The sequence below is a fragment of the Blennius ocellaris genome (genome assembly GCF_963422515.1).
Source record: "Blennius ocellaris genome assembly, chromosome: 22".
Taxonomy (NCBI): Eukaryota; Metazoa; Chordata; class Actinopteri; order Blenniiformes; family Blenniidae; genus Blennius; species Blennius ocellaris.
The window spans coordinates 13,880,587-13,895,823 of NC_137671.1; the positions used below are offsets into that span (position 1 = coordinate 13,880,587).

At 47.3% G+C, this 15,237-nt stretch overlaps 2 protein-coding genes across 4 annotated transcripts; both read left to right on the forward strand.

The window, feature by feature from the left end:
* The first annotated feature begins 477 nt into the window (after positions 1–477).
* Positions 478–2,906, forward strand: nudt5 (nudix (nucleoside diphosphate linked moiety X)-type motif 5). Its single transcript, XM_080517928.1, has 9 exons — positions 478–533; positions 870–941; positions 1,070–1,137; positions 1,228–1,280; positions 1,363–1,470; positions 1,563–1,658; positions 1,840–1,941; positions 2,133–2,186; positions 2,264–2,906. Exons 2-9 carry the CDS (start codon positions 885–887, stop codon positions 2,371–2,373), a joined length of 648 nt encoding a protein of 215 aa, XP_080374054.1. The 5' UTR covers positions 478–533; positions 870–884; the 3' UTR covers positions 2,374–2,906.
* Positions 2,907–3,875: 969 nt separating this feature from the next.
* On the forward strand, positions 3,876–14,641 carry fbxo18 (F-box DNA helicase 1). 3 transcript variants are annotated; one of them, XM_080517917.1, is made up of 21 exons: positions 3,876–4,196; positions 4,809–4,967; positions 5,060–5,673; positions 5,908–6,044; positions 6,459–6,606; positions 6,677–6,858; positions 6,941–7,015; positions 7,470–7,561; positions 7,669–7,837; positions 7,943–8,162; positions 8,238–8,325; positions 8,416–8,511; positions 8,600–8,736; positions 9,912–10,008; positions 10,141–10,307; positions 10,394–10,487; positions 11,074–11,271; positions 12,633–12,758; positions 12,861–12,967; positions 13,790–13,924; positions 14,028–14,641. In XM_080517917.1, exons 1-21 carry the CDS (start codon positions 4,157–4,159, stop codon positions 14,184–14,186), a joined length of 3,240 nt encoding a protein of 1,079 aa, XP_080374043.1. In that variant the 5' UTR covers positions 3,876–4,156; the 3' UTR covers positions 14,187–14,641. The 3 variants fall into 3 exon arrangements, with proteins under 3 accessions (XP_080374043.1, XP_080374041.1, XP_080374042.1); XM_080517915.1 differs by having other exon boundaries at positions 3,876–4,020; positions 4,116–4,196; positions 7,669–8,162; XM_080517916.1 differs by having other exon boundaries at positions 7,943–8,325.
* Positions 14,642–15,237: the final 596 nt, after the last annotated feature.

The window sequence follows — 15,237 nt, forward strand, 5'->3', positions numbered from 1 at the left end:
TTTACATTAAATTACATTGGGTATTTGTTTTTTCGGGGGGGTCTTTTGAAGGTGCACACGTCGACCCGCTGATTTATTTATTTATTTAAACAAAGATCGTGTATGAAGAAGAGAAACGGCTCGTCGTCAATTTTCACCAAAGAAAACAACAAACCCGTCATACAAATTCAAAATCCAAACTATATACCAAATATCAAAGATTAAATATAAACTGTGTTCAATGTTCCTTCGTTTTACGTAGTTAATTTACTCCGCAAAATTCTGCAAATGGCGGCGTTCATTTACGTAGTTGATTTTTCAAAGAATACAACGTACAAAAAACACAAGCACATATTGTTGACAAATTCTGGGTATAAAATTAGTTTATAAAAGTAAACCACAACGAAAGACATTAATTACGTTGTATATTTTAATCGATCGGTTGACTATTGAAACCACGCCGATGACGTATCCGGTAGAAGGAAGTCGCAGCGGAGTGACGCATTATCCATTTTCTGCTCTCTTTCACTAGTTACAGACGACTGGGGCTTCACGTGAGTCAAGTTTAGTTCTTTACGATTTACTGTCTCGATTTGAGATTTTTTGAATTAAAATACGGTCATTCCGAGATATACCAAGCTTCTCGCAGCTGTTAAATGAAAAAGAATGACAAAAGTAAATGATAAAATACGAGCGAGAAAGAGAAACTCGATTTGTAGTTCTTTGACTGTAGCAGCTAATAACTGAGCCTCGAGATTAATAGAAATATATCTTAAATGCTAAAAGCAGGGTTCGCGTGTTCGTGTTGTGCTTGTGTTTCAATGGATCTCGCGTACATTTAGATGCAAGTTATATTTACTTGCTCTTTTTTCCCCCTTCCTTTTCTTTAGTTTGCAGTTGAGAAAATGAGCAACACCGGGGAAAACAAAGCGACCACGACTCCACACATAGTGAACGAGGAGGTGAGTTCTACTTTATAAGTGATTAAAGTGTATTTTAAGAAGATATCTCTAAGAATCTACTTGTATATCTCAATGTAATGTGTTGATTGTTAATGTGAGCTGATGTGTTCATGCTGTGTGTTCTCCAGCTCATAGCAACCGGCAACTGGCTGAAGCTGGAGAAGACCACCTATGTGGATCCTGCTGGAAAAACTCGGTGCTTTTCCCATCAACAACATCAAGCGGCCTCCTGTGAAACCCCCCCCTCTAACACCCCCCCCCCCCCCCCCTTCTAATGTTCCCCCAGGGTCTGGGAGACCGTGAAGAGGACCACCAGACACGTCGACACGCCCGCGGACGGTGAGATCGCCCGCCCCGTCCCTCCGTCCCTCCGTCCCTCCGCCGCTCGTGTAACTGTGAATTAACGCCGCTCCCCCCACAGGCGTGGGGATCATCGCCCTGCTCAAGCGGACGCTGCACAAGGACTGCGTGGTGATGGTGAAGCAGTTCCGCCCTCCGCTAGGCTGCTGCTCGCTGGAGTTTCCTGCAGGTCAGACTGCATCTCTTAGATTTCAATGTGAAACGCATCAAAATGATGAGCCAGCTGTGTGTCAGTGATAAACTGTGTCTGCTTGCGTTCAGGGTTGATCGACGAGGGCGAGACGGCGGAAGTGGCGGCGCTGAGGGAGCTGAAGGAAGAGACCGGCTTCATCGGAGAGGTGGTCGGAGTCACTCCGGGTGCGTCTCCACGGCGACGCGCCGCTCTGTGTGCCTGATTGCATTAGCGGCCTCTATCTTATCTCTTCGGTTATGTTGAACACGGGTCGAACCAGGGCTGCTGCACGGGGGGGGGGTTAGTGACCTCGTGGGGTCTTGTGTAAGTGTGTTGACAATCCGGTCGCTCTCGTTGTGTCTGCAGTGACCAGCCTGGACCCCGGCTTATCAAACTGCACCACTCAGATCGCCATGGTCAACATCAACGGAGACGACGTGGTGAACATCAACCCCAAACAGCAGCTGGGTGAGAAGAACTCCTTCACTCATTTGACCACCACTTCTTCACTCCATGCTCCCACTGAGATTTAATCTTGTCTTGTGTTCTTCCACAGGTGAAGGAGGTGAGTTGTTTTTTTTGTTCGGAAAATATTTCCCAGCCCTCTATGGAGATGATGGCCCTCATTCCTCTCTCTCTCTCTCGCTCTCTGTGTACAGAATTTGTTGAAGTCGTCCTTTTCCCCCTCGATGAATTCCAGACTAAAATAGACGGTAAGCCTTCACCTGGTTCTCCCAAACTCCGTGAGAAGAGCCGACTAACATGCTCTCTTCCTCCCCCCCCGTGGCAGATCTGATCCAGAAAGAGAAAATCGTGGTGGACGCCAAAGTTTACATCTACGCCATGGGTATGGTTCAGGCCTTCTTCAAGCCGAGTGAACTCCCGGTACTGAAGCAGTGAAGGAACGAGCCGACGAGGAAGGCGAGAGGAAGGGAGAGCATTTGGGGCCAAGAGGCGTAAAATGCGGAGACGCTGAATGTTTTTATTTCAAGAGCGGCTTCTTTTGCATTTACCGTGGCGTGGTGGACGCCAGAGGAGACGACGCAGCTCATCTCGCCGCCTGAATCGTGTTTCCGGCTTTAATCTGATATGTAGCACCTTCCGGATTATGATTATTACTGTGAGATTACATGCAGGCTGTATCAAGTTTGACATTTGAAAACATTCCCTAATGTGCACTAAAACTATTAAAGGTGTCTCTTTTTTCTTTGAAACTTAAGACTGGACCAGTCAAGCCCTCATCCTTCTTCGGGATTTTTTTTTCTTTCTAAAGTCATTCTGCAAAACCAAGGATGCAATTTTAATGTTCTTATGTTTAATGATTAACAGACGTAACCGCCGTGCCTACAATACAAGTTAATTAGCTGGATATTGACACTGTACTCGCCACGGCAAGTAGGAATCACTGACTAATGAATAAATGTTGGACTAACGTTTGTACTGGAGTGTTTGCTTTTGTCCTAAACCAAACGGATGGGGGAGGGAGGAGACGGAGAAAGGAGTTAATGAAGCAGCTGCTGGATCTGCTCAGTCTCTTCTGATTGTCTCTGAGCTTTCAGATCACTGTGAGCACACAGTTGACGAAAAAGATTAAAATCAAGATCCTTGTCTGGAGGAGATTTCACCCATGAGCCAGATCCCCTTTCTTTTCCTTCCGGTGGGGAATGAAGAGACGACAGGAGGAGGAACTTGACTGGCCTACTAGAACAAATAGTTGAAAGGAAGTTTAAAAAAAAATAATTATTTCCTTATTTTCTTCTTATACTGCGCAAACTGCTGCATTTTTAACGGCATAAACAGGTTCGAACCTTCTAAAACTTTGCACATACCTCAGAAGTGGTGAACCATTTTAAGTTTTATGGCCAGAAGTGTTCCATAGCGCCCACAAATCTTCATCCATGCTTGACCAGATTGCTTAGCCAGTCAAAAATGAAATAATTATTAGCACTTTCACTGACTTTTTACATGTTTATTAGTGTCTTAATCCTGCAATGAATAATAATTATTATTTCTTGCACAAAAATAGTAGCAGATAATAACTTGAATAATAATTATTAGTAGTATTTCTTGCATACCAATAGTAGCAGATAACGAGATAATAACTTGAATAATAATAATTATTAGTATTTCTTGCATACCAATAGTAGCAGGTAACCAGATAATAACTTGAATAATAATTATTATTAGGATTTCTTGCATACCAATAGGATTCGGACCCTAAAACACCGTGAAAGTGCCTTGGAACGACTGTTTTGTATTTGGCGCCATATAAATAAAGTTTAATTGAATGGGATTTTCTCACGGGTGTCCTCCTTGTCCGGTAGGGGTCAGTAATGCGGCGAGATGATCCACTTTTGCTCCACTGAAGAAGAAACAGACGAATCACGTGATTTGTACACAAACAAAATTTGAAGGGGGAAAAAAAAAAAACCGTAGACGATACTAATCTTTACTTTCAAACTACTTTCGAATTAGTTTTTATAACACGAACTGCCCGGATAAACATGTTCGCTCCAGGCCGCCGCTGCTCGCCTCCTTAACGGAGAGGTAACGTGAACCGGCGGTCTTTATCTCCTCGAAGCTTTCAGTCTCATAATAATAATAACTCTGTTATAAACTTCGTTAGTTTTTCCCCCCCGCAGCTTTAACGTACAAAAGTGACTTCCTGGAGGCATGTAGGTGCATGAAGGCTTTGGGAACGAGGATGGAAGTGGCTGTTAAAAGTAAGTTGACATGAAGGTGTCGAAAACACACCTATAATAATAATAATAATAATGCATTGTGAATTCACGTGTCCTCAATATATGATGCAGCTAAGATGATACTATCGAAATCTGTTGCTTGTAAGTCTTTATTTAATATCCATAAGGAAAAAAAAAACGATTTGGAAGTGTTTGTGGATGTTTTCGTGTGACATGATGTAGATACATAACAAAATCTGTATATATTCATTACTAAATGTTTTAATTTGGTGATGTAATTGTTATCAAAACGAATTAAATGCTTGGTATTTTCGTTATGTCACTTAACTGTATAACGCCAGAAGATTATGAATGAGATTCACAAACACAATTGTAAGGCGAGGCGACTGTATTTCTTTGGCGCCATTCAGACGTAAAGAAATTCACAATGGCTCACATAACAGAAATACATCAAAACAAGGTGATTAAGAGCCTTCATCTAGTTCTAGTTTGTAGACAATGCAACGAATGTCTCTGAACGTACGAGTCTTGACTGACCCTCTTCTCAGTTTGCATGAGGACGCTTAAAAAAAACACGATTGTCACTTAATCTGGATTTTACTCACATGGTTGGATGCTGTGTTGATTTCCCAGAAAAGGCCAAGAGGAGACACCTCGATGCCCAGCAGTGCGAGGACCTTGGACAGAGTTCAGACGTCCTGGTGCAGCCCCACGCCTCCAACTGGGGACGGGCCAACAGAGACCCCAACCGGGGGCTTTATCCCCGGACGCCCACGAAGCGACGGCGATACGGTGACTGCAGGCTTTGTGTTTAGTGCGCAGGAGAAACTTTTTCAACGTTAGAAGGTCAGACTCCTTGATCGTCCTTTTCTTGATCGTCGCAGCGGCCGCTTCGGGCAGTCCCTCCGGGCGTCAGACCAACATCAACCGCTTCTTCCCCGTGTCGGGGGTCATCAGCTCAAGTCCCAACAAGTCCTCCTTGCCTTCTACGTCCACACGTTACAACGGCGGGACGAACGCCGTCGGAGGAGAGGAAGATGAAGACGACGAGGACGAGGACGTCAGCCTGTTGGCTGTCCCGCTTCCGCCGGAGGCCGAAGGGAAGGACGGCGAGGAGATCGACGACGACCTCTTAGCCGCTGTTATGAGTCCAGAGTTTGACGCGGCGGGCGAGGGCGAGGTCGACGACGTCGGCCTGTGGGGCGTCCCGGCGGGACCGGCGTCCGGGAGGGAACCGGAGGTGGATCATCTGGAGGGCGTGACCGCAGAGATGTTTGGGGACGACAGTGACTTTGAGGGGTGTGAGGTGGAGCCCCTCCCCGACCAACACTTTGGGCTCCTGGGCAGCGGCAGAGCTCTGCTGCAGCCGCAGGGCTGCGTCGACGACCTTCCAGAGGAGGTGCTGACGCAAATACTGTCCCTCGTCCCGGCGCGGGACCTCTACCGTTCCGTCAGCCTGGTGTGTCATCGCTGGAGGGACATCGTCCAGGACACTAAGGTCAGATCAGTTCTTTAATCATAAAAAGGAGACCTGCCTTTTTCCCCTTAAACATCCTTCATAAGCGTCTAGTGAATCATGATTCTGTGCTGCGGAAGCAGGGAAACCAGCCACCGAGCAGCACGTTTAATATGTTCCAGGTCCGAGCGTCAAACTCCGAGGCAGAGAAAAGCCCAGAAAACTGCTTTTTGAAGTCCCGTGATCTGCTCTTCTTCTTCTGTTTTTTTCGAACAGTTCGTGCCCTTCAAGAAGCAGTACTACCGCTACATGATGAGAGAACCGAACACCGTGGTCGAGATCGTGAACGTCCTGAAGAACAGTGGCATCTCCAATCCGGCTCTGGCGCAGTACAGCATACGGAACCTTGTGGTGTACGTCTCCATCTTCTTCAATTAGAAGACAGAGGTCCCCACCATGGAGTTGTACGCGCCGGACTCATTTATATTGTTATCCGTTGTCATGTAAACTACAACATGTAGGATATAATTAATGAGATGAGCTTGGCTGTTTTGATTGGTCCTCAACATTCTTCTGACTCCATACACCATCTAGTGGAGGAAAAATGGTAGTACAAGAGATGGTTGGCACATAAACTGAGGGAGGTTCTTCTTCTTCTTCTTCTTCTTCTTCTTCTTCTTCTTCTTCTTCTTCTTCTTCTTCTTCTTCTTCTCCTCACTCACCGTTTGTAGAAAGTTTCATTTCAACGTTCAATCACAAACGTATAGAAAGGCTGGGCTGCAGTACGAAGCCCTCATTGTTGTGGTGTTTGCTTGTGTTCTGTTCAGTCTCATGGCTCAGCACAAGGTGGGCGAGCGCGTGAGGACCGAAGACGTCCTGGAGCGCGTGGAGAAGCACCGCCTCTTCCCGCAGGCCGAGGCCTCCATCCGGCTGCGCATCCCCGACATCAAGAAGCACCTTCACCTGGACTGTCGGGTGCGGCCGTCGCGACGAAGCCACGTCTGAACGGCGTTCCCCAGTGTGAATCTGTGCGTGACCTTTCCAGGGCCCCAACCCGTACGCCGCCATGGCCGTCATACTGATGCTGAGCGAGAGCGTGGGCGACGTGCAGGCCCTGGCGTCGCTGCTCCGCGGCTGCATGTCCCTCTGCGCCGTCACCGAGTACCTCAGCCACATGGCCATGATGCTGCTCGCCCTGAAGAGGAACAACATCCAGATCAGCAACAAGTGAGACCCACACACGCCGCCGCCGCCGGTTTTAAAAATTTTTTTTTTATTTTCTCACGACCGTCGTCTCCGTCCTCCTCAGGCTGCATTACAACATCTACTACGTCCTGCACCTGCTGGAGAACGGACCCTTCGCCGTGAGCTCTGGGGACGGCGGGTGAGCTCCACGTGACGTCGTGACTTTTATGAATGAATTAATTAATGGTTTATTTCGGTTACAGTTTCAGTATAAGTGCAACCATCGAATAGTTTAAAATAAGTGAGATAAAACAAGAACATGGTGACTTTTGTTGTTTCCAAAAGGGCCTAAACTCTCCCAGTGAGACCGGCTCTGTATGGAAAATGTGTGTCAGGGCGACAAAAGACTGAAAATGTTACAAAAACAAATCAAAAACATCTCGATTGATATTTGCTAACCGATTAGGTTCATTGACTTGCGGTCAATATGGCCGTGTGTTAAAGAGAGAAGCGATCAGTGGGTCACTAATAAGCAAGAACCCCCCCCAAAAAACTGCATTTAAAAATTGCGAATTTTGCACAAAAAAAAAAAAAAAAAGTCCCACAACGTAAAATTTTGACGCTCTAACTTAAACCCTCACTCCGTCCTGCAGGGGGCGCCAGGTCCACCTCACCCAAGAGCAGCAGCAGATCCTCGGCCACGACATCCAGAGTGACCACGTGGTGAAGATCATGGCGTTCGCAGGTACAGACGCACCAACGGGAGCGCCGCGCTTCCCGAGGCGGAGAACAACAAAACAAAACAAACAAACAAACAAACAAACAGCCACGCCTCCTTGCTGCCCGACACAGGGACGGGGAAAACCACCACGCTGGTGAAGTACGCCGAGCGGCGGCCGCACCTGCGCTTCCTGTACGTGGCCTTCAACAACTCGGTGGTGGCGGCGGCGCGGCGCTGCTTCCCGCGCAACGTGGACTGCAGGACCGTCCACTCGCTGGCCTACAACGACGTTGGGAAGACGTACGGTCGTCCCAGGAAGGAAAAACAAAAAAATACGCCGCGGTTTGTCCTCCCGTCATCGCATCAAACCGTTCTTCTTATTTTTCTCCGCCGCCGCCGCCGCAGGTACAACCACGCCAAAAAACTCACCTTCAACGTGAAGCCGTACTGCATCAACCACGTCCTGCCCAAAGGCCGCGGCGGCTTCGTCCGGTCCAAGGTGGTCGCCTCCACCCTGGACGCCTTCATGGCGTCGGCGGACCCGGCCATCGGCGCCAGGCACGTCTCCTTCCCGCGCGACAGGACCGGCGGCGCCTGGGGCGGCATCAACATCGACGAGCCCGAGGTACCGGCGCGGCGAAGGCGTCCGCTAGCGAGCCAGCGCTCAACGGGCCTTCAACCGTTTTGCCGTCCTTTCCAGCTGTTCGTGGACGACGCGCTGAGCATCTGGGGCAAGATGAAGGACGTGGGGGAGAAGTCGCAGGAGGCCTACTACATGACCCACGACGGTACGTGAGCCGCTTTCCCGCCGCTGCTCGCGACGGCGCCTCGGCTTTTTTTTTTTTTTTTTTTAAAGACGCTGAGCTTTCCGTTGGCAGGCTACCTGAAGCTGTGGCAGCTGCAGGTCCCGAAGCCTCGGCTGTCCGACCGCTACGACGCCATGTTCATCGACGAGGCGCAGGATTGCAATCCCGGTACCCGCTCACCTGCTCTCCAACCGCGTTGATCTGAAAGTGCTGAGCTGTTTCTTCTGTGTTTATTTTATTTTGTTCTCCCCATCAGCCATCATGGATGTGCTGCTGTCTCAGCGCTGCGGGAAGATCTTGGTTGGAGATCCGCACCAGCAGATCTACACCTTCAGGGGAGCCGTCAACGCCTTGAACGTCGCTCCACACACACACGTCTTCTATCTCACACAGGTACACACACACACACACACACACACACACACACACACACACACACACACACACACACACACACATACACACACCGGCGCCCCCCTTTTCGACCTTTCGACGAAGAATCGTGTGCGTTTTCACTCATTACGTTTAAATTTCCAGCTTTGTGGTCGGCTGAGCTGATCAAGCGGTGCGTGTCGATGATCCTCCGCTCTCCATCAATGTGATTCATCGACTCAATCCGCATCTTCATCGCGTCGATTATTAGAAATGTCAAAACAAACAAACCTCGATTACAATCTTTTCACTTGACTTGGTCAACCCACCGAGGAACTTCCTTGTTTTCTGCATTTCGAAGCCATAAAACGTCTTGCAGGGCTGCTCCATGACATTATTTACACGATTATGTCTTTGAATTTGAAACCGCATTTATTGAACATGTTTAAAAAATAAACCCTCCTGTTAAATATTTAAAAATATCTTGTAATGTAGTAAAAAAATTGTTGTACTGCACTCAATCTTTTGAAAACAATAAATAAATACGATACAATATGAGACAGATGTACTTCAATAAATAAGTCCAACATAAATAAACTCCAAACTTTACCCTCCATTCCAACACACTTCTCAGAAACTTTTCTTTTCTCTCGTCTCCATCGGAGCGTCACCCACGCTGGAACAACAAAACTACTTCCTCTCTACAAAATAAAGTTCCCCACCGCCCCACAGTCACTGGGTGAATTGTGACCTTAACTGGTCACCACAGTGGGGAGCTTTTATTTTGTAGAGAGGCGGGGTTTCCGCTCAGTAGTGTTGTGGTGTACCAGCAGGTGGCGCTGCTCTCATGTAGGAGAGAGAGAAAAGAAGAGTTACTGAGACGTGTGGGTTCATGGAGGATAGAGAACCCTAACAAACCATAAACAATAATATCCTCGTGTCATAAGTCCTCGTCTTTGATCCACCAGTACTGAACATATTTCACTTTATAGGCTCAGTAAAGACAGAGAACATTATAAATCAGTGACATTAGGCGGAGGATTCTACTGATCGACTTGATTGCGTTCGTATTTAGAATCAGAGCTGAGACACTGAAAGCACCAGGAACAGGAAACTGCTTCCTGTTGAGCGGCGTGTGCGTGTGTGTGTGTGTGTGTGTGTGTGTGTGTGTGTGTGTGTGTGTGTGTGTGATCCAGAGCTTCCGGTTCGGCGCCGAGATTGCCTACGTGGCAGCGACCATCCTCAACGTCTGCAAGCGGGTCGACAAGATCCTCGTTGGCGGGAAGCAGAAAGGTGACGGAGGCGAGAGGAGAGGAAACGAAACGCGAGGAATGTTTGGGTTGGTTTTAACCCCCCCCCCCCCCCGACCCCTCTCCCCCCCCCCCCCCCCCCCCCTCCCCTCAACACCCCCTCTGCATATTGAAGGCGGCGTGTGCGACGGGACTGCGAACAAGGCCATGGACGCCGTGAGGATGGGGGTGAGTCCCAGCCCGGGGTCGACGGCCATCTTGTCCAGGTGCAACCTGGGAGTGTTCAGCGGCGCCGTCTGCCTGATCGACGCCAACCCAAACTGCCGACTGCACTTCATCGGAGTGAGCGCGCGCACACACACACACACACACACACACACACGCACACGTGCATTTGCATATATTTACGTTGAATTTTTTTCTCGCAGGATGTGAAAAACGTGGGCCTGGATAAACTCCTGGATCTCTGGTACCTCCTGAAACAAGCCGGCCAAACCCTGCGGCCCGGCCAGCGACCCAGATGTGAGAAAACATCCATGCTAGTTTTTATTAATATCCAGAGAGTCGCTAATGTGACGCCTCTCTGGACTTACAGAGAACGTTAAGATCGGAGGCGTCGGCGCGTTAACAGCAGCTTTATTTAGTTATTTATTTATCTTTTAGATCTCGAACGATACATCTGGATAGGTAGCTCTAGATCTAGAAAGATAGACCTATATAGTTAGAGCTATAAGAATAGATCTATATAGATATATCTATAGCTCGGGATAATTATATACCTATAGATCTAGATCGATATAGGTCTAGACCGAGATAAATATATCTGGATAGAACTACATCTATATAGATTTAGATAGCTCTTGATCTAAAGATCTAGACAGATATAGCTGGATACAACTATATCTATATAGATAGATTTAGATGGATCTTGATCTATAGATCTAGATAGATAAATACCTTGTAAATCAAATGGAAACCATTGGTTTCTTTGAGAACTGAACGTGTCAGAGTGACATCAGATCCTGTACGTTGACATATTTAAGTGCGTCAAATGGCGGCGGCGCCGTTCATGTTGAGATATCAAGATGAACGTTGGCTCCGCCTCCAGATATCAGGGATCCGCTCATCCGCTCGTTTGCGCGGAAGAAGATCGGCAGCGCCTTCACCAGCCTGAAGAAGTACGCCGAGCAGACGGAGGACAAGGAGCTGGAGGGGAAGCTGGCCATCGTGGAGAAGTACCGAGGACGAATCCCCGAGCTGGTGGGCCGCCTCAACGGCTGCTACGAGAGCGACATCGGCAGCGCCGGTGGGCAGCGCCTCCATTTCTTTCTTTCCTTCTGTTCCTTTTTTTTTTTATTATTATTATTGAAATGGACAGTTACGTGATTTTCTAGATTAAACCAACCTGAGCAGCTCTATCTACACCAGGGGTCGGCAACCTTTAATGCTCAAAGAGCCATTTGGTCCCGATTCCCACTGAACACCCAAAGAGCCGCACACGTTTTATTTTGACAGTCCCACCGGCAGACCATGCCAGGACGACACTACACACAAAACCTTCTTCACTGCTGGTTGACAACTTACAACTAATAAACTAAACTACATGAACTAAGCAACAAAAACACAATTATTAGCAACACTACAAACCTAACACAACCCCCAATAATTACATTTAAAACACCACAAACAGAAACTCCCATAATGCATTGCAGCTATCAGCTCCTTTATTGCTTTCAATGTCCTGTAGTTGTTGTGTAATTCACTAGAATGTTCCGTCACTCTCAACAAGTCCGCAATGAACCTCCTGGAACTGTCGGCGCTCCGCAGCGCAGCGGTTTTACTGTGAAAGGTACAGGAAGCTCCCAGCTTCAGACACCAGTTGAGCCGCTGTCATGACCTGCAGCCGCGATTCTACGTTCTTCATGCCATTATTGTTGCGTAATGACGTCACATCGCTGCGTCGTTGACAACCCGCCTACATTTTACCACTCTTTGTAGCGGGACTGCACTCTGGGTGGCTTTGCCTCCTTACATCCCTCTCTGGGTGGCTTTGCCTCCTTACGTCCCTCTCTGGGTGGCTTTGCCTCCTTACGTCCCTCTCTGGGTGGCTTTGCCTCCTTACATCCCTCTCTGGGTGGCTTTGCCTCCTTACGTCCCTCTCTGGGTGGCTTTGCCTCCTTACGTCCCTCTCTGGGTGGCTTTGCCTCCTTACGTCCCTCTCTGGGTGGCTTTGCCTCCTTACGTCCCTCTCTGGGTGGCTTTGCCTCCTTACATCCCTCTCTGGGTGGCTTTGCCTCCTTACGTCCCTCTCTGGGTGGCTTTGCCTCCTTACGTCCCTCTCTGGGTGGCTTTGCCTCCTTACATCCCTCTCTGGGTGGCTTTGCCTCCTTACGTCCCTCTCTGGGTGGCTTTGCCTCCTTACGTCCCTCTCTGGGTGGCTTTGCCTCCTTACGTCCCTCCGGGATGAACTGCAGTGGGACGGAGGCTCAAGGAGCCGCGGGTTGCCGACCCCTCTAGACAGTAACATGGTTTTCTAGATTGAACCAGCCTGAGCAGCTCTATCTCGACAGTACAAAGAACAAAAACACGATTTTGATAATTGGAAGAACAACAGCAGTTCCGTTCCTGAACTGTGTGAGACGTTCCCGCCGCTCCCCTCGTCCACAGACTTCATCGTGGGAACCGTCCACAAGGCCAAGGGGCTGGAGTTCCACACCGTCATCGTCAACGACGACTTCGCCAAGGTTCCCTCTTCCAGCCACGACCTGTGTCACTTCAGCAACTTCTCATTCTGTATGGGGTTTTTTAATATTTAATTTTAATCTCCATACTGTCCCTGTTACCTACTTTTATCAACATCTTTTTTTTCTTTCTTTCTTTCTCCTCCCCGCGCAGCCAAGATTCCTGCCGACGAGTGGAACCTGCTGTACGTGGCTGTGACTCGCGCCCGGACGTCTCTGGTCATCACCAAGAACATCAAGCGCATCCTGACAGTCGCCGGGGTGTGAGAGGAACACACACGCCTTGTTTAGTCCAGTGTTGTTTCTGAGGCTCTTCAGCTCCCCTGTGCCTCCATGACGCTTCCAGAAAAGTATTTAGAAACAAAAATGTGTATTTCATATTGCATGACACACTGATTTACAAAAAAATTAATTAACTAATTTCTAGGATAGAAACAAATAATACAGCCAGAATTGCTGCACCACAAAAAAATTATTAAAATTGCAGAGAATTTTTTTCCTGAAAAGACAAAAGGAAAATAGGTGCAGGGAAAAAAAACAGATAAGAAACGAAAAAAAGGCGAAAAAAATGACTAATGCCACTAAAAACACAGCTATAAACAGTTAAATAGCTTAAACTGCTGAAATAGACAAGATGTATTAAAAAAAAAAAAAAAAAAGCTGAAGCAGGAAAAATATCTTAAAAAAAGAAAAGGAAAAATCTATAAATTGTACAATAAGAGCTGAAATTGTAATAAAATATATCTAAATCATACCTTTATGAATAATAATCTAATAATTCATAATGCATTTTATTTATAGGTGCCTTTCAAACCACTTTATGAATGCAACTTCAAACATTTTTTTAAAATACACATTTCACTTAATGGAACATTGCAGTGGTTTAGTGGACGGAAGGAAGTGATTGAACTGTTGGAGCACAACGTTTGTGCAGGAGCCAAACCGAAGGGCTTCACAAAGGCAAAGAAAAGAAATGAAGTTAAATCCACTGAACCCAAAGGGAAATAAAACGGGAGAATAATGTAATAAGTGAAGATGGTTGAGAGTCGCTGGTAAAAATCCAGCCTCTGCGTGGTTTCCCAGGAGTATCTGCTGAGGTCCCACATGCCCGCCTCGCCGACGCCCAACGGAATCACGCCGCCGTGCTGCATCAGGAACTGCCCCAACTGCATCACGCCCGGCTCGGCGTTCACCATGAGCAAGCCGCCTATGAAATACGTGAGACCCGACGCGAAACGCGTTCCCCCCCCCCCCCCGTTTAGATCAAGCGCCCGCCTGACGCTTGTTTTCCGTCTGCTTCTCCCCCTTTTTTCCCTCGCAGAGCGACTGCAGGTCGGACGGCGGGCCGCTGTGCGAGCGCTGCGTCTGGACCCGCGTCGGCCCCACCGCCTTCCTCATGACGGACGACGTGTTCTCCATGGCCGAGATCTCGCAGCGGTTCCACCGGCTGCTGCACGACTTCATCGTGGCCTTCATCTGACCGCCCGCCGTTTTGCTGCTGCTGCCGCCGCCAAGTCGGTGTCACACGACAGAGCTGGCAGCTTTTCCTCACCAGGGCCTGTTTTGTGGGACGTTTTGTTCAAGGGCCGGCGTCGTAACGACAAATCGGCCGCGCGACGCAAACGTGGCGGCTTTATCGGTTCCCACGTCACATGAAGTTTGATTCGACGGTTTGTTTTAAGCGCCTCACGCCAGAGTGTTCCGTTGCGAATGGCGTCCCAGCTGTTTAAGAGGAGATGGTGTGAAGGACGATGGGGGAGGGGAAGCGTCTGGAACAATGAGAAGTTCCACATGTTTCTTCTGCTGCAACATGTTGTTCTTCACTTTCTTTTGCACTATTTACCTGCATCACAGAGCAACAAGTCCCTCTTTATACCAGGAAGGTCTCTGTTCAAGGTTTGTTTTGTTTTTTTAAATAAAAAAAAAAAGACTATTGCACAACTTTTCCTGTTTTGTTCCTCTTCCATATATACAGTATGTCCATTTTTAAACATATTAAGTGCTTCATATGTTTGCTTGATTCAAAATATTGATTAATAATAGCTTTCATTAATATTTTACACATTTTCCCACCTTTTCTTGAAATACTCTTCTTGCACATGTGAAGATAAATAATCTTCACATAAATAAATAATCCCACAGATACGTAGACTTAAAGTCTGTAGATTTATCACGACCTACTTATGTGTGCAAGTTTCATCCTATTATATATATTTTTTAAGAATTATATTTGCATTCTTGGCTTATTTTCCTGGTTAAAAAGGCTAAAACTGCTTAAATGTCGCTTCTAAACTGGAAAAAAAAAAGTGTCAAGATGGGAGACTGGCTAAAAAAAAATTATCAAATGGTTAAAATGGCGAGAAAATAAAAAAGGTCAAAAGTCAAAGCTGCTAAAGCAGCAAAATTTATTGTAAATTTGAGTCACAAAACTCTTTAAATAGCCTACTGACGGACCGGAGTTCTGACAATTTAAGAATTAAACATAACTTGTGAATTTTACTGATACTTTCAACCAATTGAATGAAAAGTTA

Coding starts and splice junctions, on each gene's coding strand:
- nudt5 (XM_080517928.1), top strand. CDS start 885: ATGAGCAACACCGGGGAAAACAAAGCGACCACGACTCCACACATAGTG. Junction 942..1,069: donor CACACATAGTGAACGAGGAG/GTGAGTTCTACT, acceptor TGTGTTCTCCAG/CTCATAGCAACCGGCAACTG. Junction 2,187..2,263: donor ATTCCAGACTAAAATAGACG/GTAAGCCTTCAC, acceptor CCCCCGTGGCAG/ATCTGATCCAGAAAGAGAAA.
- fbxo18 (XM_080517915.1), top strand. CDS start 4,157: ATGAAGGCTTTGGGAACGAGGATGGAAGTGGCTGTTAAAA. Junction 10,009..10,140: donor CGTTGGCGGGAAGCAGAAAG/GTGACGGAGGCG, acceptor TGCATATTGAAG/GCGGCGTGTGCGACGGGACT. Junction 10,308..10,393: donor GCCGACTGCACTTCATCGGA/GTGAGCGCGCGC, acceptor TTTTTCTCGCAG/GATGTGAAAAACGTGGGCCT.